Source organism: Passer montanus, unplaced genomic scaffold, assembly GCF_014805655.1.
Source record: "Passer montanus isolate IOZ18808 unplaced genomic scaffold, ASM1480565v1 scaffold10, whole genome shotgun sequence".
Classification (NCBI taxonomy): Eukaryota; Metazoa; Chordata; class Aves; order Passeriformes; family Passeridae; genus Passer; species Passer montanus.
Window position 1 is genome coordinate 24,003,712 of NW_024356505.1, and position 23,994 is coordinate 24,027,705.

Genomic DNA, 23,994 nt, shown 5'->3' on the forward strand with positions numbered 1-23,994 from the left:
ATAGGTAGGGTTCAGAATATCAAGTAGCAGAAGAATTAGGACTGTGGGTTTGCATTTCTAACCTTTGTAGTTGTAAGCAAGAAAAACATGATAGGGAAATTAATGAAAGACATTACATATGAAAATCTGCAATGTGTTCCCACAAAACTGATTTTCAGATATTTTTCTGACCTGAACCATAAATGTCACTGATTGCATTTGTGTTTGAAAGAATCAGTCAAATAATTCAGTGAATGAAGCTTTGCATTTCTTGATCACAAATGTGCTTAAATTGGTCTGTTAGGAGTTTGACTCAAGAAAGTTGCACCTCTTAAAAGGCAGACTTTTAATACTTATTGGAAAACTGGAGCAACATTTCCTTGATGCAATTTGTACCATTATGTTTCAGGCTAACCAGTAAGACACAAAAGTAACTTTCTAGTGGCTTGAAATTTTCCTGCAGAGAAGAGAACTTTCCTGAACTTTCCTTCAGCCTCATGTTTATTCTCATGATAGTGAGAATATCCATGAGTATCTAATAAAATGAGTTACTTCAGTTTTGTAAACATAGCAAGTCATTGTTTAAAGAAGTCAGTGCAATGTTTTGAGGTCAAGTAATACTAGGATCCTTCTGTTTTTCAGGAAGGACAATCTTCAAACATTTTGTTGCGTTTTCTTCATTCCCTCTTTTAGTTAAAATCAATGGGAAGATATTTAATTATTCCACGTTTCTTATTTTACAAATTTTCTCAAATCTGTTACTCAAAACTTAGAAGGTACTTCTCACACTGACTGCTGTGCATCCAATTGTGGCACATTACTCACAGTGATGGTTTCGCCTTCAGGGGCTTCCAACACCCAGGAGCAGTGATTCAGACTGCTGTAAGGCTCTGGGTAGTTAGGGCTTGAGATAACTCCCCATTCACCTGACTGTACACCACCACAGGCTGCAGAAAAAAAGTAACATTTCAATGCATTTTCAGAACACAACTCTATAATCAAATGAGTGGAAGATTATTCAGCTTGTAATAGTAATAAAATATATTTAGGATGTACTGATAGAGTTAAATATGAACAATTTACCCTGGAAATTCCAAGTTTTAAAATTTTAGTCATTGAATACTGAGGAAAAGGATGCAATGACTTTGAAACTTTGCATTTATTCTGATGCTTAATATAACTCTGCAAAACCTTTGCCAGCTGACACATCTGCTTCTTCCACCTTATCGTCCATTTGTTTATCTCACTCTTAAGCAAACCAGTGCCATCCTTGGAACAACACAATGAAGTAAAAAAGTTTCTGATGTGTCTAGATAAGCCCCAAGGCTAAATTCAGCTGTGACAGGAAGAGTAGTTGTTCTGGCACATAAATGGCAAAGTGGTGTAATTTGCACTGATACAGCTTCAAGTGGATTTCAAAATGAGTGCAAAGGTTCAAGCAGCAGAATGCATTTCAGCTCTGCTAGCACTCCAGAGACCCATCTGAAGTAAGTCAAACTTGGCTGGTATTACCTGTTACATCCCCATTCCCAAGAGCAACCAGCTGCTCTGAGTGTTGCAAAATCTCAAATGTGGTTTGGGGAATGCTAACTGTGAGGCAGAAAATAAATCCCAGAGTTCAACTGCTATGAGAATGCTTGCTTTAGAAGATATAAATAGTGGCTAGCACAGTGTAACTTTTGAGGACCTCTTTGAGAGTTGATCCCATCATACTACTCTCCACATCACCAAATGACTGGCAATATTCCCCAGAAGTGCCTCAGTCAGCCAAGGCAGCAGTCTATTGAGCCATTTACCTTCAAATGTGTAATAGGCCAAGAATCCTTTATCTTCTGTGTTTTCATCACTGATAAATTGTACCCAGACCCGTGGGGCAGCTATAACTAGTGGCACAGATGGTTCATCCTGACCACAAAGTCTGGCTATTAGCTCTCCATCAGCATCCCCTAAGAAAAGGAAAAAAAAAAGAAACAAAAAACCACAGCACTTTTTGAGTTCTGAAAGAGCTACCATATCATAAAGGAATAGTCCAAACATGCAATTCAGTCTGTTTTGACAAGAAAATGGAGAAGACCACATATCACACTTAGTAACTGGTTATTTCTTATGGATATGAGAGGAGTGTTGCAGTTCATTGTTGGGATATAAATCTTGGCAACAAGAAAGTTCTCTCCAAAGCTATATCAGTGACCCTTTTAATACCCCGGGCTCCTCTTCTCCCCTTCCTGCCATCCTGCACACTTTCATGTGTCATATCAGACATATCAGACACACAAAATCCCCACTGTTCTGCCTCAAAACTACAGACCTTTTGGGGAAGAACAGTGGAAAGAGGTAGCTTAAGGACCGTATCACATGGACATCTATTGAACCTTTGTATTTGTGACATCCTCATTAAAGTCAACAGGGACTTTGAGTTTTCTACTGTAGAGGGATGTGCACCATCCATTAACTTAATAGTGAGCACCTCTTTCCCAGGGAACTCAACATATTGTTCTCTGTATGGCAAAAAAACTCCCAAAAAACAGCATTTGCTGAAATCTTTGAAGCCTAAAAGGAAAGCATAACACAGGCCACCGTACTTGAGTGACACTGAATGCTTGCTCAAGTTGGTGAGCTCCTATCCACCACATTGCTAAAAGCACCAGTCTGTATCTATTACTGATAATTCTCAGGAGAAAGAAAGTAAGTGAAACAGCGTTCCTCATGACATCCAGGCAATGCCATTCCTAAGTTAATTTCTCTATTAATAGCAGGTTGCTGGTCTTAAAAGTCTTCATTCAAAATCAACTCCTAGCTCTGCACTAGGTGGCTGGCCATTCTTGTGAAGAAGGCAGTAGAGCAAGAGGGAAAAATTTTGGGTGCTCTTCAAAGTCTTTTCAGAGTTATTCCAAACCATGGTTGGTTGAGTAACTTCACATTTCCATCATATGCCAGTGACACAGCCACCATTTGAAATGCCTTGAAGCACAAGGAGGAAAAGGGATATATAATAAAATTCTACCATTAGAATTACAAATTACACAGAAAAAATGGTACAAACTGTCTTGGTAACATGCACTAAAAATTATATTGAGCTGTACAAGCAGAAAACATTAATGATAAATTGTGTTCAGGAAAAAGTAATAATAACTACTTTTAGCGTTGGTATGTGAAATACATTTTCATTTTTGTACATTTTATGAGGTGATTAACTGTGCGACAGATGTCACTCAGTTTACTCAGTCTCTACAGTGTGAAAAGTGATACCAATCATTGATTTCATGAATGGCCAGCTAGTTGGAGGTCTAGGCTGTTGATAAACAGAAAAAGAAAACAGAAATATTGTGCTGTAACATTTCATTCAAACTGAAGGGAATGGTCTGAAAGACAAAATGAAGAGTCTTCCACAAAAGCCAAAAGTTAGGAATATATTTCATTACAGCAATATGCTCAGCTGTATTACCATGTACAATGCATGTGCATGATAATTAAATAACTTAATACCTTACCCTAAAAATTTATTTAGAAATACTTATTTTATCTATTTAGCTTAAATATTAGTCATTGAATTACAGTCAATTCTGCTTTTAAATATTTTTTATTTGAGTGCTATGAAGTGTGCTGTATGAGCATCACAAAAGAATTTTGCACGTTTCAGCTCCATTTGAGGTTTCAGGTAATTAAAGTAGAATTGGACCATTCCCTAAGTATGCATCTGCTCTGTCAAGAGTCTTCAACAGCACCTGCCTGAATTTAGTGGCATTCTGCACTACTGCATCTCAGTGCTCATTAAATGTTACATGTCAGCATACACAGATGAATGAGGGCATTCTGCTTTTGACACCAGGCTAGCTATGAAATTGGAGGTCCATTAGTAGTGCTGGAATGGACACTGGTATTTAGATGACAAAACTGTGTAGAACAAAGCAAGACTACACTTTCATCCTTTTTCTTTGATTGCATTGCCTGGAGGCCTGAGGTTCATGATAAAGTGAGAGTAGCAGGAACGGATGAGTAACAAAGCAAATATATTTTACTGTTTCTTTCTCTGAGTTTTTCTTTTTTTTCTATTATTCCCAGCTCCAGTGCATACATGGGAGAGAACTGCTAGGCTACAGAGCTATGCAGGGTCTGGTTCTACACAGGACAAACCAATGCTATACAACCAAAAGCTCTTGCTCAAATGAGTGCAAATAAGCCTGGGACAGATTCCTGCTCTCACCCTTTTCACATGTTTCAGAAAGCATTTCCTGGTAAATTAAAACCTGCTGTCTCTGGGACTCACAGGTACAGCCTTTCCATGAAGATGACAGCTGCAGCTTTCATACTACATTTGGCATTTGCTGAGTGACTTTCATGTGACATTTCCAGTTGCTTACTCTTGTGGATAAAATTGCTCAAATATGCAAGGATATCACTAGTGCATTAATCCTGTGATTTTTTTTTTTCCATTTAAAATGCTTTAGTCTGTGTTTTGCAACGTATTCTCACTGGAAATAAGGATTGTTGCTCAAATATGCAGGGATATCACTAGTGCATTAATCCTGTGATATTTTTTTTACATTTAAAATGCTTTAGTCTGTGTTTTGCAACGTATTCTCACTGGAAATAAGGATTTCTTTATGGAGAATCATCTTATAGAACACAAAAAATGTATATGGAGTGGGTTGCAGTCCAGAGGCTATGAATAATTCAAACATTCTTTACTCCATTCCTGCTGTCCCTGGAGATATTTCAGAACCAGGGAGAGAATGGGGAGTGGACCAAATAAATTATTTTTATGACTTCAAATGCCATCTCTCAAGGCAAATGAAGTGAAATTCATACTGTCCCTTGTAAAGAGAGAGTCAGGTATTGCAAACAGCAAAACTAGTTATCTCTCCAAGATGTCTATCCAGTTTTCCATTTTCTCCCCTGAAAGAACACATGACCAAATCCATGCATCCACTCGTTATCATGGATGCAACATGAAAGACAGGATGTGAACATTCTCAAATGGACAGATTCTACAACAGCCACTCCCTGCAGATACATATGAATGAGATTTGTCACAAGCAGAGTTGGACAACCAGAATCCTGATAGGCTTCATTCATTCTCCTGCTGAACATACAAACCTATTCGTAGCTCTAGGTAGTCAAACTGGCAGTTCTGGTGATGTTCCAAGTGGAAATCCTCAAACGATATATAAATGGATGAATTATAGTGAGAGGGATTTTCAATGATCCATTCACAGTTCAGGTTACTTGTGTAATTTCTGATGCCATCATAACCAGGAGAAGAGAAATTCCCATTTGCATGTGCCATTAGGATTCCACCACAAACTGCAGAAACAAAATATGGTTTATTTAAAAGTAGTAAGAATTGTTGCATGAGGAGAAATCTTGCCCCTCTTCATTCAGATATGCTCATATCAGAAAGCACATACTGATTAGATCAAAACCTTTTCCATCTTCTAATTTTTTTATAATTTACTGTACAAGAGAATTCTTCCCTGTTTCCCTGGAATTTATTGGCAAGCCTTTAAAAACACACATGTAAAGCAAAGAACAGTTATTTACAGGATCAAATAAAATATTTCAGCAGTGCTATCAGTATAACAGGCAATATTTAATATTTTGATAAAATCTCACTACAGCTTCAGTTCAGTATTGCTCAGCCTGACTCATTACCCAATTCTAGGCTCAAGAGAAAAAATTTCATGGAAGATACCCTTAATGCTATAGTAGATGCTTGGGGTGGGAGCTGGAAAATAAGTTCAAAAGGCTCAAGACTGTAGTAGTAAGGCTCTGCCAGCTGCCTCCTCTCTGGAGGCTGAGCTTGCAAAAGTAGGTTAGCTGCACTCTTTCACAAGCTACAGTAAATTAATTGCCCCCCTGAGTAACAAAGAAGCACTTGAATTATTCAATTTATCTATAGCACTATGCTTTTTGAAACTTTTAATGGAATAAGGCCACTTCAGACCATTTCTTACTCAAGACTCTGTACAAAAAAATAAATCAGTAGGGACAGCAGGGACTGTGTCACATAAAGGCACATGAAGTCCATTGCTCACAGAAATTCTCCATTTTTTTTTTCAAGTTCTTTCAGTTAATTAAAGATAAATACCTATTCCTACACAGAGATGAATGAGAAAAAAGGTACCAGAGATTTGTTATCTGTTTAGGTAATTTTGTTTATGTGCCAGTACTCTGGCTATGAAATGACTTACCAGAGATCAATCACTTAAGTCAAAAACATACTCTACCTGCATCTTCACTAGAGGTATATGAGACACTGAAGCCTCTGGCTGCACGGGACATATCTGTCACCAAAATGACTTTCATGGTGTTTCCAGTGGATTTCACCTCAGTGCCTGGATTTACCTCCCCACACAGCTTGGCCAGCCGGGGAGAGTTTTGCCCAAGGCCATTGTAAACCTGTGGAGTCAAAATAAACTCTTATGACACCAATATACAGTCTTATGAGCATCTCCTGTATCATTTAGAAGTGTTTACACTCTTTAATACAAAATTCACTGATGTCCCTCACAAGAGGTTAGTTCTCAAATCTACCCAAACCTTGGAAAAAACTTTCATTGCCTTGAGTGGATGGGGCCCTGAAGTAAACATCAAAAAAACTTGCTTATTTTGGTGAAATGCAAACACATTCTCTTCCCCCCTCTCTCTCTCTCCTTTTTCAAACAGAAATTGAATTTTTTTATTGAGAAGTATACTGTGGTTTAGCTCAATACTTATACATTCAATCACTTAATAATGCCAGCTACTGGTCATATTAATTTCATTTCAAATCATCATCTTTCAAAGCCAACAGAAGATTTATCAAAATCTCCAGCATACTGAGTGCTGGTGGGTATTTCTGATTATTTCAAACATTTCACTTTTTGATGATCCAGGAATATTTTGCCCCTTTTCCTTCACACACCCTTTAGCCTAGGAATTAATTTCCTTCTTTCTACTCTGCAGTGCAAGCAAGGCAGAAATTATGTTTCCCACTGAGACTTGGAATACATTAGAGCATTGAAAGCATAAAAGCCAGCAGGAAAAAATTTCCTTTAAGAGATCATTATCTGATAAAAAGCTAGCTGCCAAAGGTTTGTCTAAAACATTTGTGAAGAAAAACAAGGGAAACATCATCTAGAAACTTCAAGGGATGAATAGCTACTTCAGCCCCCCATGCTTGTACTTGGATTGGCTTCTGATCATCCTACAGTTAATTCCTCTGTTTGCACTGCTTATCTGAACAAGTGGGAAGCTAAACTCTACCTCACATTCCTGCAATTTCAGAGGAATCATATTTTTGAGGAATTTATAAACCTGGCCAGGTCCAGGTCTGTGTGCCAGGCTTGAAATTTTTTTCATTAAATAACCAGAAATCAAAAATAAACATGATAAAGTAACCAATATCTACCTTTTTTTCAAGATGGGGAGTGATATACAAGTAAAGTTTCCTGGGGTTTCTCTATCATTAGTTCAGAGCAGCCATTTGCTACAATCTCTTTTTCTATTTTTTTTATTTTTTTTTTTTAATGAACAGCAAAAAGTAACAATAGCAGTAGATACTTCCTAAGTCAATAAAACTTGGAACTGACTGATGGATTTTGTCTGCTCAGAAAAGAGACATTGAAAGCTTTCAAAAACCCAATTTTTTTTTTTTTCCATAATTGACAAAAAGACAACTCCAGTGATTCCTTTAAGCCTTCTACTCTGTCTGGGTCACAATTTCAACATTTCCATACTCCAACAGAAGGAGATGAGTTTAGATGCTCTACAGAGATAACTTTCTCTCATTTATCTGCTTTCCCCAGATTAAATTACGATTTTTCTAAAAACCATATGTAGACCTGTAAGTGACTTTTCAGCTTTATTACATCCATTAATTCTTCATAAAGGGATTAGGAAGAGCAGTTTCTGACTCTACACCCAGTACTCACAGCCACATAATCTGATGAGCAGCTCCAGTGCTCTTCAGTTTTCATGTCATTAAAGGTTAGGGTCACACGTCGGCCTTCTTCCACCGTGATCCTCCATTCACACACTCGGTTATGTGGGTACAGGTTGGGATAGTTGGGTGAAGTAAATGTTCCAACAGGTGCAGTAAGATCCCCACCACATTCTGAAATATCCAAATATTGGTACACTTCTCAGAGTAAAGCATTGCTTATAGAATTGTAGCAAAAAAAAAAAAATCAATACTTTGAGAAAAAGAGATCCTGAGAGGTTGATTTGATTGCCCTACCCTGTCCATATGTTGTCTAAACAGCCAAGTTCCTGCCAGTCTTTATCACTCACCATAGCAACTCCTTTTAGTCTAATTGTTAATATTTCCTTCTCTGAAGGAAATTAGTATTTCCTTCACTTCAGAAGCCTGGGTGACCCAGAGGCTTTGATGCCATATGATACAAGCCTCTCATTGTGGCAAGCCTGAGACATTTCTGACTTTCAGAGGACTGAGCAGAGCTTGACGGAGCAAGCAGGGTCTTACAGTGGCTAATGATGGAGGATGTATTTTTCCTATTCAGATTAACAGAGGTAGATAACAAGCTTTTAGGTATTTTAGGCAACATTTTTCAGTACAGTTATTTTTTTGCTTTTCCTATCTTTGTTATGAATATCAAACCATGCTGTGAGGAAGGAACACTGAAGGTCTTGGATATGCACAGAGTGCATTTCTTCTGAAACTTATGGTAGCATTTTACCAGCTTACCCTCAGTTTCCTTTTAAAATAGAGAGATATTGTTTAATGGTATGTAGTGGAAGTCCCTTCCACACCCACAGATTGTGCAAAATAGTCAGATCTCTGCATCCACCTGTATTAAATTTTTTGGTATTAGAGTTTCTCTTCTAAGTTTGCATAATAGGATCCTAGGAGTGGAATAACATTCTTTTGGAGTTTGTTTCCCCCTCTGTTGTTTTATTTCAGAATCAAATATGAAGAAAGCTTTCAGCTGAACTTTTAAATGATCTGGAAGGAGTTAAGAAGGGTTGACAGGAGACTTTTCAACATTGCTATTGCAAAGGATTTCTAAAAAAGTAACTATATTTTGGTAGTACAAGCATTGCATGGACATTGCAAGACTGTGAAATAAGTGTGAAGCAGGAGTAGGTCTCAGTCCTGATTAGAACAGCTCTTTGAAGTCATTGTGCTCAGGAAAAGGGGCAATGGGCATGTATTGAAACACATCAAATTTCACCTGAACATATGAAAACACTTTTCCCTGGAGGGTCATTGAATACCAGAATAAGTTGATCTTGCTTATTAAGAGGGATAGGGGGAGGTTATGTTAGGACATCCCTTGACTGACTCTTGAAGAAAAAAGGTGTGGAAGAGTGTGCTTCCTTGTGCCACTAATGGCAACACCCATTATAGCAGGAGATTGCTTGCTTCACCAAGATTCAGCTCAGCTAAGTTGTTGTCAGAGAGCTTTCTCTATTCATACTTCCCCCAAGTTTAAATTTAAGAGCAAACTCCATCACTCCAAGAATAAGTGATCTACGCTATATGCTGTATTAGTGCAACTGTGGTCTGTGGTATAAGTTGCTTCCTGAGAGCATATTTCAACCCTTCAAATCCAACCTTCAGTACTGGAATCAAAGCGCAGTCTGAATCCCCGGGCATTGACTGATCCATCAGTGATAAACTTGACATAAGCAAAACTGTCAGAGGTGTCCACGGCACCAGGGAGAGTATTGCCACAGTACCTCCCCAACAAATTTCCTGCAAAAATCACATAGAGAAATTCATATCAATGTATTATTTATATTTATATTGAAGGGTCACTTTACAGTTTAACTGGACAGGCAGGAGTAAACTAGTGGAATCGAGTTATTGCTGGCAAATAGAAGGGTTTTGTTTGCCTTACTTCGTGCCATCAAAAAAGGCAGACACAAGAAAATACTGGACATTGAAAAAGCTCACTTTGTACCCAAAGGGAAATGCTTTCAAGAACCTCAGGTGAGGTTTCCTAGTAGTACTAGGGAGGGGATGATAAACACTGAAATAATTCTCAGACCAGAAGCGTTGTATTCTCGGATCTCCACGAAGTCATTTGTGCACTCAGCAGAGCTTTGAATATCTAGGCCTTCTAGTGTGATGGTAAGATAGTGGCCCCTGGGACCCTGCAGAAACCATTCACACTGCAGGTTGTCTTGATAATGAAGGTCAGGATACCCCGTGCTTTCGATGATTCCAGTTTGTCCTATCACTGTCCCACCACAGGGAGCTGCAAAAGGAAGAATGTTATTTGATTGACTGAAGAATGTCACAGAGATGATCTTTCTCCTAAATAAGACTTACAGATAAGGTACAACTGACTTGCTCTCTAACTGTGGTCATAAGACAGGAATTGCCTTCCAATTAAAAATCATCCATGTTCTCGATCTAATTCAATCAGTCCAGGTTGCTGTTATGTTTTTTTTTTTTTCACACCCCTCATACCCAGACACACCCTGCCATTGCAAACATCCTTTCCTCTCTTCCACGTCTCTTATAATCTGAATAATCTCACAGTTTTCAAACTAATTCCTTTCTATGTCCATATTTACCAGAAAAGCTTGCAAAGATGCAACAGGTAAATTAAAAAGAAATGAAACTTTCTAAGTGTGGATCTCAATTTTTTATGACAGACAAAAGTTGACTTCTGGTTTGGGTTAACAGTTGTAGTTCAGACTCCCTTTTCCTTTCATCCCTTCCCATTCACTTCTTGTGATGCCTTAGTGAGTAATCACTTCACAGTGTGTAAAATAGCTATTAATTTTTAATTGCTTCTCTCTGAATACTCATTTCTTTCCTGTACCTGCAAACATAAATTTGTAGTAGTAAGGCATACAGCAAACACATGCTTACAGGCACATGTCATATATAGGTCCAGGAGCTGGACCTTGATTATCCTTGTGATTCCTTTCCAAATCAGGATACTCTACGATTCTATGAAACAATATTCCCAGGTGGATTTTTTTTTTAGTGGATTCTGTGTCTGTTAGTTACAATCTTTCCATGGCAGTTACAGTTGTGTGCATACTGTCAGTTCTGTGAGTCATTAGTGCTTTGTATCAGGATGACTGGCATTCAGCTAAGATGCTGTAAATCTGTTACAGTTAAATGTAAATTATGACTTCATATACTAATAAATATATGTATATATGCAAGCTTCTTCAGTTTTCGCATTCAGAAATATGACAGCACTCTATTTTGGCTTTAGTGTTTCAGATCTAATGCAATGAGCAAAATGCTGTATAAAACAACAGAGTTCACTACTTTGCCTTTGAGAAATTAACAGACCTAAACTTTCCTATATAAGGGACACTGAGATAATGGCTGTTATTCTTTGAAGATTATTAACCTTATCAAACCCAAAAAAGTATCATAATTCTGAATCTGATCAAGGACTATTTTTTCTCAAATCTAATTTTTTCTAGTGCTTTCTAACCCGGTTTTTGCAGCTTGAGAGCAAGTGACTACAATATTTCTTTCCCAGATGGCAAATAATGGTTCTCATAGCTCATTCCTTTTCCAGTCCATTATTATGCTGTCCCTGTTTATCTAGCAACTTTATTATAAGCTGATTTACATTTACATAGAGAAGCTCCTAATTTGTTCTTCTACTGCCAATTCTCAGCTGATCTTCACTTTCCCCTTCAGAACCCTGCTCATGAAAGTGACACTAAGTTTGCAGGCTGAAAAATCAAACCATGTTACATGACTTTATCCACACTGACCTTTTTTCTACTGCTCCTTTGACAACTGGCTTTGACAAGCAGTTATCCAGTAGTTGTTTCTGCGACTGCTGGTCTATGAGCTCTTTCCTATTAATATTCATTCCCCTAATTTTCAGCTCTTGCTAGGTGCAGAACATGGTGATACTCTGATGCCTTAGGTCTAACAGTAATTGAAAGAGGCATGTTCCTGTCAGCCTGTCCCACAGGTTTGATTTAAGCCCTATTATAAAAGTCTAACACTTGAAACCAAAACCTTCTCTAAAATCATAGAAACTGATAAATGCAAGCATTACCAATGGAGTATTTAGCATTGAATCCCACGCGTGTGGCACTGTTGTCAGACCTGAACCTCAGGTACATGACAGCTCCTGAGGATCTCTGTGAGCCTGGCATCAAACTTCCACAGAGCTTGGCAATGAGGGGGGCACTGGAGTCAGCACCGCTGCGCAGCTCTAGGTAACTGGAAGTGCAGCTGGAAGAGGAGACAATTTTCTTTTCAGTGTATGGCAGTAGTGGTTCAAAATCATTCCAGTACGTGCACAGAGCCATGAAACTGTAGTGAATTAGATTGGTTTCCATGCAGTGTAACCAGGACATAATCAACAAGATCATAATCTGTTGCTGTTATGTAATAATTGAATCAAAAGAAGTGCTAGAAACATTGAGAAAGATTCACCCAAGACTCATTCCATGATCAGATCAGATCTTACAAGAGCAAATTCTGGGTTGGGATATGAACAGCAATAGCAAAGTAGTTGTGATCATCTTAAATGCATTTTTTTGGCAGGGTTCAGATTCAGCAGATATTCCCTATTAGTCTCACTAAGAGGTGTTGAATTAAGGGACAACAAGAAGAGAGATCAGGGGAATAAAAATTCAGTTCTGGGGTCTAATTAGGTGGGCATACAAAGGCCCAAAATATCTTAACTATAAGCTTTGCCTTCAGAATGGTGCAGTGTCCTGGAAGCCAGAAATTACACGTTTGGGATTCTCCATCCTTCACTATTTTTCCTGGACATGGTTTCACAGGCTCACCTTTGCCTTACAGCCCCTATCGATGAAGCTACATCAGCTGGAAAATAACCTTGTTTTATGGTCCAGGCAGGGAGTGCAAAATGTGAAGACCCATTGCAAACCAGCTGCCAGGCAATGGAGGAGGCAGGCAAAGTGTCATGGTGGCAAACCACTGCCTTTAAAAGCACCCGAGAGTCCAAATTACTGAAAACCTGAATATGAAAGGACTACAGGGCACAGATTTTACAGAAAGCAGAAAGCACCTTTCTGTTATGGATGTTTCCACTTTATCTGTCATACTAATTTTGGTTATGCATTGCAACATCCTAGGAATGTAAACCAGTGACCTGATAGCTTCTGTGATGTCTCAAAAATTTCTTAACCCCATTTGATTTTAAATAGAGAAGTCTTTGTTCTCTAGGAAGAATTAGAGAAAGTAACAGAGAAAGAAAAATCAGAATGGAGTCTCTGAAGAAAAATAGGCAAAACAATGTGGATGTATACTTTGGTGAAGGTTCAATGTAAAACTGATCTTCAAATTGCAGCTCCACTGCATGTCCATTGGGAGCAGTTATGGTCCAGACACAGTCAGCGTGTGGAGGGTAATTGCTTGGATAGTTGGGGGAAGATGTATATCCACTGGGGCTGAAATCATTGATATAAATGTTCCCTCCACAGGCTGGGAAAGAAAAGATCACCAGTAAAAAACAACATGAAAACGAAATGGGTGAGGCATCAAAAATATGACTTATCACTGTATTCCAGCACAGTTTCCTTCTGATGTCATATATTCACATCAAAAAACAAATACATTTGATTTCTTGCTGTGGGAAAGCATTTTAATGCAGTAGAATCTTATACTCCTGTGCTCCTGCTTACCTAATCATCTTCCTTTCCAAATGTTCAGGGTCCTGAATTAAACTGCTATTACTTCTTCCTTGGATTGCTTATAAAACAAGCAAAAAACATATTTCTTGCCTTGTCCCTATGCCAATTCCCAAGAGCTAGGAAGTCCACAAGTCAGACCCATCAGTATTTCTGTGAATCATTCCCAACTTCTACTTTCCAAGAATTGAAATGTCTGAGATAATAATGAATGTGTGAGGAATGCCAGTCAGAGCAAACATGAAGGTTTGTTCACGTCCTTTACCTGACAAAAATATATTTATTTTGACCAGAACCTTTCTGTCCCAAACTCCCTCTACATTCTAGCAATACTGATTTAACCTGGGGCTTTACCCAAGTTCCATGAATTGAAATGGTAGAAATGCTATTGTACAGCTTCACCTATTCCCCTCATGAATTCTCTGAAGTAATGCTAATTCTTTGGGGCAGCAGGGAAAATTGGCAGAAATCCAGCACTTAGAGATTTGAACTGATTGACAGGTCACCTTAGTTATTTAGATATCCTGTTTAACAGATCTCCAGGTGTGCCAAGTGGTGTCTGTTATGAACACAGTGAAATAACTGCAAAAGCTGTTTGTGATTTCCTCCTGGGACCTGGGTGTCTATTTTGTTCATTCTTTTAAAGTTAGCTTTGGCAATTAATGTTATTTTCTCAGTTGGGAATAAAACTTGTGAGAAATGTTGCCACCTTTCTAGAAACACTACCCTGAAAAGTTCCAGACTTCATTTAGCACTTGCACTGGGTACTAAATGTTCAAAACAAATTTCTTGTTTCCAGGAGATTTTCCTTTCCTGTATGAATTTTTAACATCTCTTCTGAACTGTAGATGCTACTTCCCTACTAAAGGTTTGGGTTGGTTTTTTTTGTTTGTTTGTTTGTGGGGTTTTTTTGTTTTGTTTTTTTTTTTAATCTGTCTTTAATATTTTCAGGTTCTGTGACCTGAGCCCAATACTATTTAAAAGAAGAAATCTAAGTGTCAGAACAGAAGTCATGGAGCACAGGACATTTTTGCAGACATCCGATTTTACCAGCGTCTGGACTTTGAACAAAAACATCCTTTAAGATGACAAACTCCAAGATACATATGTATAAGTTGCAGAATTTAAGCTTGCTACCTAGACTTACCTTGACTCTTAGCCTCATATTTCAGTTTGAATCCTTGACCCTCATTGCTACTGTCAGAAATGAAGTGGACAAACAGCTGATTGTCTGTGGTGTACATGGTAGAGATGGGGCTGCTTCCACAAAAACGTCCATTCCCTCTTGCAGACACCAAAGGTGGGGCAGCATTATCTAACCCATTCTTCAGCTAAAACAGAAATTGCTAATGTTACTCAAGCAAACAGCCCTGGAATGTAAATTTTGTGCACACACCATCTTAATGCTTCCAGCCACAGGGGAAATTAATAAGCTAGTGATTAATTAATGCACATTAATAAAAAAAAGTGAGAGAGTGACATAGAGAGAAATATCTTTGATATTTCTCTTTTGGTGGTTGCACCCCATGACATTTTGAGCTGCTCTACTGACACAGAAATCTGCAAGATTCAGTAGCTTTAATAGCTTTGAGGATTTGGTGACCCAGCCAATAACCTCACCTCTACGTAATCTCCAACGATGCAGGAAGTATCCTCGCTCTTAATCTGGAAAGGCTGTTCAAAATGAACAGCAATGATAGATCCAGTGGCTACCACTACATGCCAGGAACAATTTAGATTAGGAGAATAGTTTTGAGGGTAGTTGGGGGATGTTATCACACCGCTGCTTGTGTGCAAATAGCCTCCACAACCTGAAAAAAAAAAGCGATAAAAATTGGAGCAAAGAGAAAAACCCAAAAGTGTCAAATATTCACCTATTCATTTTGAGAAAAACACTGTCTCCTAAAAGATGTGATGGGTTAAAGTAAATTTTGGAATGAGTGTATAAAGAGCTATGGGGTATACAGCAATGCACATGATGAATGATCTCTCAAATCACAAGTTTATAGATTTCAAGATGGCACACCAAAATTCCTGACTGTGAAATTGTTCTCAGACTTAGCAGATGAATAAGCAGACAGCAATGTCAAGGACCTCACACAGCATGAGTTTATCATTACCCTGTCTGAGGACATTGCTTTTAGCCATGGACCAAAACACTGCCATCTACTCCAGCTGCCAGTCAGAAAAACTTCCCCAGCCATCACTGTTGCCCTAACACTTTCTTGGTGCCTCAGTCCATTCAGGAATCTGTCATCATTCCCGAGTTCAAGTGGGAGGACTGTTGCTGGAAATTGCTGACATTCCTGCTAGAATTTATACAGATTCCTGCATTTGTCTCTTTCTGCTTTGAGTCATTTATTTCTTTCTCTTAGTTGAGCATTCTTTCGCCCTTCAGCTGAGCTGTTATAAACTTAGGCATAGGCTTTTCTTTCTTCTGAGAAGTAACTGGTCAGGTTGAATCATGCTTTGTTGCATTATATTGCTGGGAAAATAGCAAATTTTACTTTTGTAGAGTCAGAAATTTATTAACACATATTCATGAGAGGTGAATAATTAGATATGTGTGTAATTAATTAAATTGTAGACAGCTCTTAACAATGCCAGAGTCTCTTACCCCATTGCTAGCAGCAAGGCAGATATTTATCTGGGGGAGAAGAGAAACGAGTCTTACTTTTGTGATAAGAGGCATTAAACCCAGCTCCAGTGACACTTGCATCTGACATGAAGTGGATGAGCATTGCATCTCCAGTTGATCTTATTGGCCCAGGAGGTTCTCGTCCACACAGAGTAGCCAGTACTGGGGAAAGACTGTTGTCTCCTGGGAATGAAAAGAACACATTAGTGTTAAAACTGAATCTGTCCACATCTGCCTGCCTGTTGCTGTGGCTCACACTTTCAGGAGGTTGCTTTTCAAGACCATTAACCCCTTACAGATTTAGAAATATTTTTATTGATCACTAAATATGTTGCTGGACTTTGCTGATTTTTTTTTTTTGACTAGCAGAATGTCTCAAAATAGAGGAAAAGTACTGTTTTAGGGCATGTTCCCATTGCTATTTAGATTGCTTAAGCTCAGTGGAGATGAGAATTTGAGGTATTTGGACCTTGGGTCTCTATTGCACCCTGTCAGGGTAGGGCAAGATTGGCTTCTCACCATCTCTGATAATAAGTTTGTCATAGTTGCATGAGCTGTGAGATTCTATGTCTAGTGCCAGGATATTGAACTCCACAGTGGATCCAGGAGCTCTGATAAGCCACATACAGTCCTCAAGATTTCTGTAATTCATTGGCCATCTTGGTGAGAAGAGGAATGAAGGTGTTTCTTCAGTTGTTACAGACCCTCCACATGCACCTGTCATGGACAAGAAGACAAAAAAAGAAAGCATCCTCTTTTTAAACTGAATACATGTACCTCATGTAACATAAGATGACAGTCCTATAATAAAGCACAATGAGGGCACAGTGTGTGTAGTTACAGTAATACAGGAATTCTTCAATGACAGTTTGGATTAGAAGTATAAAATTTGAAAATCCTCATCCGTAAGGATGTTCTTGTGCCACCTGCTGCAACAATGTTGTGACCTATTTTATCTTGAGGAATATCTAACAAAATACCTAAAAGCATCCACCACAGTTTAACATACGCTATTGTGCTTGTTTCATATCACAATGGCCAATGATTTAGAATGGTTTTTCAAGAGGAACAATTTTCCATGAAAGCATAACAAATGTTTAGATTTACTTAAATGCCTGTGTAAAGAAAAATTATCCTCTAACAACATGCTTATTTTTAGAACACTATAGATTAGTATATCTAAGAGTCTCTAGAAATTGTTTTTAAAATATAGTAAAATGCTTCATTAAAATATCACTGAAATCTTTCATTAATAACTTGGGCTTTCTCTAGAGGGGAAGTTTGTTTGGAATTCTTTAAGCAAAGCTGAGTGCATCACTTGCTGTACCACTTGTAGCTGTGGAACTCACTGAAAACCCACCTCTAGCAATGGTCTGTGTAACAGCAGAAGCGTCCACTGCATACCACTCCAAAAGAAAGCCTTTTCCAGTCACAGATGAATCTGACTGGAACTGGATTGTCATTGAACTGCCAGAGGATGCAAAAGAGGCAGGGTCTGCACCACAGTATGTTGCAACAAGTCGAGAATGAACTGTGAACCCATCATACACCTGCAGAGAGAAGAACAGTGCTGTTCCTCACAGAGCCAGATTTTCATCTGCCCCATACTCAGCAAATTTCCAAGGAGAAAATTACCCTCTAAATGAGTGAGGGATCTTTGAACAAATCCAAGTTAGAGAGAAACCTCTCTTACAAAAAGGAAATAAAATCTATCTTTCTATTATATGCAGTTAAAAGTGAAGCTTTCACAGAAGGAGGATCTGAATGAAAGTCATCAAATTCACCTCATTCCCTATCACAAGGCTGCTCTTTGGAGACATAGAATGACATCCCACTTAAAAAAAGTCCAAAGGTACAATTTTTACCCTTGATGGGAAAAAACCCAAAAAAACATGATATGCAGGGGAAAGAAAAGGAATTTCTTTTCTTTTTTTCCTTTATCTTTTTTCCACCCACTGAGGAACATATGTATTTTGAATTCTATCAAATAAATATACAGAAATATTTTATTTATTGTATGTATTTATAACCCAAAATCTTATCTGGTTACAAGAAGTTTCTCCTTTTCCACCTTTCAAGCTTATTTTGTTCTTCTCATCTACCACCCAGTAAAAATTTCCAGTAGAGAAAGCTAGGAATTATTAAATAAATATTAACATTGTATTAATGATCTGATCCTTGAGTCAGATTAAAGGTCAGGCTGATTAACACTCACTAAATGTCTAGCTGGTTTAAGAAACTCATTTTTCTTTCAGAGGGACAAAGAAAGGCAGGCTGAGTTAGGAGAAAAAAATGCTGTTAATATATAACATGAGATGAAAGAAAAAGTTTTGTTTCCTTTTTGAACTAATATTACATTTGAACATCAGTAAATTAGTAATGAACTGAAAATATTGAACTAGTATTAACTTTCTCATAAAAAAAAAAAGGATAATTGATTAATTACCTGCTTAAAAATGAAAACAAGAAGAGATTTACCTATTTAAGTGGTTATGTTGGCTAAGTTCAGAAAGAAGTTGTATTCTCTATTGTTCATTTTGTTTAGCACTATGAGTGCTGTGTTGAAGATGACTCTGCTTTTTGCTGCTGGGGGGTTGGACCTAGCTAGACTGTATTACAGCGGGTTACAGAAAAACAATCAAACTGGAAGAAAGAGGCACCTTTCTACCACCAGCAGCCAAATTACTAATGCTGAGAGCAAAGAAGGTGCAAGAATTGTTCCTTGTAGGATTTAAAAATAACTTTATTTTTAGAAGCACTGAGATGTTACTATCACTGTTGTCCTTAACTGAATCAGCATGGAGCAAATTTCAGTCTGGTATCTGACCTGAAATTCTTGAATAATAATATTCAGGATGGTACCATTACAGAACTATTTTTAGTAAATTTAAAACTTACAGATGGGAACTATCTGTCAGGGAGCCAAAGAGTATGTAACTCTTCCTATAAATAAAAATTATTGAAAGGACAACACAGCAAAAACAGTAAGCCACACCACACCCTCAGAAATACTCCCCATTCATCTTGTAGGTTTCTCTAATTTGTCCATTTTACTAAAGTTGATGGCAATAAAATAACTTTTCAGAATGAAATCACCTTTAGATTGTCATACTGGCACCTGTGATGATTTTCAATATCCATCTGCAGGATCCGGCCATGGATAACTTGGGAAGCATTAACGCTTATCCGCCACTGGTAATTGGAATTGTGAGGATAACTTCTGGGCCACTGTGGGGAGGCTATTTGCCCTCTGTCTCCCACAATGTCGTTTCCATACACTGAAAAACAAGAAAGAGACAACTAATGCCTCTAATTCACATGGAGTAAAAGAAACACTGGGGGCCCATCTGACTTAATTTACTTAGGACTAGACAGTGCTGTCAGGCTCTAAGACATGTCTCAGTTCTAAGATGCACATCTAATTATTATCTTGTTTTGAGAGAGGCAGTGTTCCCTTCCTGAAAGAAATTACCCATTTGAGCCATATGGGTCAACATGTAGGGGAAGCAGGAAAACAGCACACCTGAACTCCTCCCTGACTCTGACTACTTTATGTTCATTCCTACCCAAAAGCATTAATTTTTTTTTTTAAATGCCTGTGCACGTTCTGGTGAAAAATGGTTCTGACTTCACTGAGGTCTGAACTCTTAATAATTCATTTTGAAAGGAGTTAAATCTCAAAAGAAGGAAAATTATTAGAAGTTTAGCTTGCATAATCAAAATGGCTGTGGACATTTAGCTTCAGCAGTCTGTTCATGCAGCAAGTCAGACTGATGTTGGCAGTGGTCCCTTGGAATTTTGGATCTATAAATTGGCATAATTTCCTTTTTTCTAATTCTGCTCCCTGGTTGATGACATCTAGATCCAAACCAGAAGACTGACACTGTCACACTCAAAAAGCAAAATATAAAGCTGAGAAAGAAATATTTATTCCTTAATTTTCCAATTGCCTAATAAATGTCTTCTATTTCTGGCATGTTTAAGAGCACTCCTTTACATTCAGTAGGTATTTAAAAAAATATTTTTTAAGTGAATTTACATACCTTTTGACATCAGCACATATTTTCTAATAGACTTCAGACAGACAAACAATCACTTTTTAGAATAATTTCAGAAGTACTATGAAAGAACAATAGTTCTCAATCAATTTACATCTACTTACAGTGAGAGAAGGTGGCCCTAAAGCCAACACCCGTGCCTGAGCTGTCCGAGACAAATTTGACCCACAGGATATGTCCAACAGTTGATGTATAATTTGAAGGGAAGGAGCTCCCACAGAACCGTCCTGTCAGCGTGCCTGTGTCACTCCCTTCACGAATCTCCAGGTAATCCTTGGTACAGTCACTACTATCCTCCAGCTGAAATGCTCTGTTTCAACAGTAGTAGAAGAGCATTAGCACACATAGGAGTGGCACACACTTCAGAGTGTGGCCTGCCAGGCCATTAATCCCACTGTAGATGGTATCCTTCTGTAAGGATTAGGAAAAGGGCAGCAACAAAACCCTCGGCACCTGCCAAGGCCACCAATACAGGGCACTCACTTTCAGCCCCCTATTTTATAACAGAGTTTCAGTGTGCAGAGTTACACATTTGAAAGAGTTCTCAAATGCTTTTAAAATTTCTTGGTTCTGCAAGAACAACCATGAAATTCAGAAAGCCCTGAGATACAATCCAGATTTTTAATATAAATCCAGTGAGCGTTGGGTGCAGAGAATATTTTAGCCCCTTCATATGTATATTATTTCAGCACACTCTGTGGTGAGAAAACAATTGCTGATTTAGTTGCAGTTAACACCTCAGAGGTTAGAAATCCCTTAGCAGTTTCTCCAGAATTGTAAAATATTACTGTTTCTCTGGCCTCCCTGACTTTTGAATACCTGGGTGTGCAAAATAATAACAAGGATTGTTATCAACTCTTCTAAAGTACTTTCTACCCTAGAAAAGGAATGAGATACAGTAATTAAATTATAAATTCTTAATTATTGCACCAAGCTGAATGATAAATATATTCTAAAAATCATCTGTTATTCTAAGTGAATGGCTATACAAACCAACATGGTTTTCAGAAGCAGGCTATGAATATATAGCAAAGATTCCAGAGAGTGCCTCTAATAACCAGTGCTTCAAGTATTCATGCTTTCTGATACTCTGGTAACAACTTCTCCCTTTCAGATTTGAATATAGCCATATGTGTTCAGCATATCATGCTGTGAAATGGTTCCAACCACTCATCTGGATATATTTCAGAACAATTTAAAGCTAGCCCTCACATTGCAAGATAGACATTGAGGAAAATTAATGCCTCATGCCAACAAAACTTAATAACCCCCTAACATTAAATTACATTGAAAAATAGTGCTTTCTAACACAATTACTCCATAATTTCTGGTATTTTCAGCTTGCCTTTCAGCTATTTGTAACTGAAGAAAAAGAATTAACATCTACTCAGTGTCACTTTATATAAGGGAATGTATGTTCTACTGAAAGTTTCTGCTTCACACCAGAATTTTGGGTTGTTTCTGAAAAGTACTGCTTATTTTGTGACATTTTGAAAAATGTTCTCAGGCTTTTGGAAAACATTTTGGAAAATGTTTTCAGGCTGTAGTGCTTTTTCTCTGCTTCAGTGAGTAGTGGAGGAATAGAATGTCCTTTTTACTGCATTAGTGAATCAGCACATGCCTAACAAGTTGTGTCTTATGCAGTCAGTGTGTTACCAGAAAAATTTTTCTTTTGTTCTGATTAATTGCAAATGCAGGTTTCAGAGTTAGTTTTCTTTTCCTGCTCATTCTTCGTAAGCTTTGCTAAAGGTCAGTGCTCTCTTTCTTGGCAGCAGCCACTGTTTGATGCCTGGAAATGAGGAGGCTCAGAAATCTACCTTATGGGTAAAGAACAACCTAACAACCCTAGTAAAGGGCTCCTCATAATTCTCCACGTGTCTTTCTTTTCAGAAGTGTTTAAAGGAAAGTTAGTTTGCTAAAGGGAAAACAAAATTCCACCACATATTCTTCTGATTTCTGTTGTAGCTCCCCTGCTTGAAATGTTGAAGAAATTTTGAAAAATCTAACATCAATTTTAGAATCTCAGAATATAATCATAGAATGTTTTGAGTTGGAAGGGACCTTAAAGACCAAGTAATTTCAAACCTTCTGCTGTGGACAGGAACCCCTTCCACTAGACCAGATTGCCCAGAGTCCCATCCAATCTGGCCTTTGCCAGGTTTGGGGAATGCACAACTTCTCTGGGCAATGTGTTCCAGTGCCTCATCACACTCACAGTGAAGAATTTCTTTCTAACATCTAATCCAAATCTGTCCATTACCAGTTTGAAGCTATTGCCCCTTGTCCAGTCACTGCAGTTCCTGATGAAGAGTCCCTCTCCATCTTCCCTGTATGCCCCCTTCAGATACTAGAAGGTTGCTAAGAGGTCTCCACACAGCCTCCTCTCCTCTCCTCTCCTCTCATCTAATCCAAATCTGTCCATTACCAGTTTGAAGCTATTGCCCCTTGTCCTGTCACTGCAGTTCCTGATGAAGAGTCCCTCTCCATCTTCCCTGTATTCCCTCTTCAGATACTGGAAGGTTGCTAAGAGGTCTCCCTCTCCTCTCCTCTCCTCTCCTCTCCTCTCCTCTCCTCTCCTCTCCTCTCCTCTCCTCTCCTCTCCTCTCCTCTCCTCTCCTCGCCAATCCAGACTTTCTCAGCCCATCTTCACAAGGGAAGTGCTCCAGTCCCCTTTTCAGTTTTGAGGCTTCCATGTCTTTCTTTAACTGGGGGCAACACAACCATATGCAGTGCTCCAGGTGGGACCTCACGAGAGCAGAAGACAGGGGCGCAGAATCCTCCCCCAGCCTGCTGGCCACACTCCTTTGGATGCAGCCCAGGATTCCTTTGGCTTTCTTGGCTGTGAGTGCACACTGCTGGCTCATGTTGAGTTTTTCATCAACCATCACCCCCAAGTCCTTCTCTAGAGGGCTGTTCTCAATCACTTCTCTGCCCAATCTGTGGGCATATATGGGACTGCCCTGACCCAAGTTTAGGATCTGGCACTTGCCTTTGTTGAATTTCATGAGGTTTACCTCAGCCCACTTCATAAATGTGTCAAGATCCCTCCAGAGGCATAATCCTACAATGTGTGGGATATCTAGGCCCTTTATATTAATCAGCTATATAACAAACACTAAAATGAATCTTTACATTGTAGGAATTTCCTTTGTAAAGAAAAGGCAGAGTGATGCTAAATTTCCTCTTCTTGTTTATAAGTGAGTAAGAACTGGTTTCTTCACCATCTCACAATGCTCAAATAATAAACCACCTATTTATATAATGCTGAATATGCATTAACAGAAGCAATGACTAAGACAGGGAAACACTGAAAGCTGCCACTAACCCCTGCTGTGCTCTCTTTCCAAGTTACTCTAAAAATATGTTTCAGCTTTATCATTGAGTAATTACATTTCCTAACAAACACAGAGCATCCTTCCTTCAGGTCTGTTAAAGGCTGAACAATGACCCCTGGCAATGCATTTACATGAAGGACAGCTGGAGCCGGTTGCCAGGGGAGCTGACGATTGTCCAGACACACTCGCTGTTGGGAGGATACGGCTCGGGATAGCCAGGGCTGTTGAAAGCTCCTCTGTCCATGTGGAAAGTACCCCCGCAGGCTGCAACAAGAAAGATACAGCAGAGGCTTGGAAAGGATGTCATAAACAAAAAACCAACAAAAAAACCTTGACAGAGACAGAGCACTTGCTAATCAAGAAAGCATTTCTCCTTGTCTCTTTGTTC

General features: G+C 38.6%; 1 protein-coding gene across 1 annotated transcript in view; it reads right to left on the bottom strand.

The window, feature by feature from the left end:
• CUBN (cubilin) overlaps positions 1-23,994 on the bottom strand; it is a 144,847-nt gene that overhangs the window by 35,078 nt on the left and 85,775 nt on the right. Inside the window, exons 36-52 of the mRNA XM_039710573.1 lie at positions 23,738-23,870; positions 20,376-20,581; positions 19,310-19,491; positions 17,574-17,763; positions 16,733-16,930; positions 16,250-16,396; positions 15,196-15,386; positions 14,723-14,906; positions 13,195-13,369; positions 11,970-12,148; positions 9,972-10,181; positions 9,536-9,676; positions 7,893-8,074; positions 6,207-6,378; positions 5,077-5,283; positions 1,776-1,925; positions 805-926 (exon numbers count right to left, since the gene is read on the bottom strand). Coding sequence (XP_039566507.1) covers positions 805-926; positions 1,776-1,925; positions 5,077-5,283; positions 6,207-6,378; positions 7,893-8,074; positions 9,536-9,676; positions 9,972-10,181; positions 11,970-12,148; positions 13,195-13,369; positions 14,723-14,906; positions 15,196-15,386; positions 16,250-16,396; positions 16,733-16,930; positions 17,574-17,763; positions 19,310-19,491; positions 20,376-20,581; positions 23,738-23,870 — 2,969 coding nt within the window. The remainder of the gene's footprint in view (positions 1-804; positions 927-1,775; positions 1,926-5,076; positions 5,284-6,206; positions 6,379-7,892; positions 8,075-9,535; positions 9,677-9,971; positions 10,182-11,969; positions 12,149-13,194; positions 13,370-14,722; positions 14,907-15,195; positions 15,387-16,249; positions 16,397-16,732; positions 16,931-17,573; positions 17,764-19,309; positions 19,492-20,375; positions 20,582-23,737; positions 23,871-23,994) is intronic.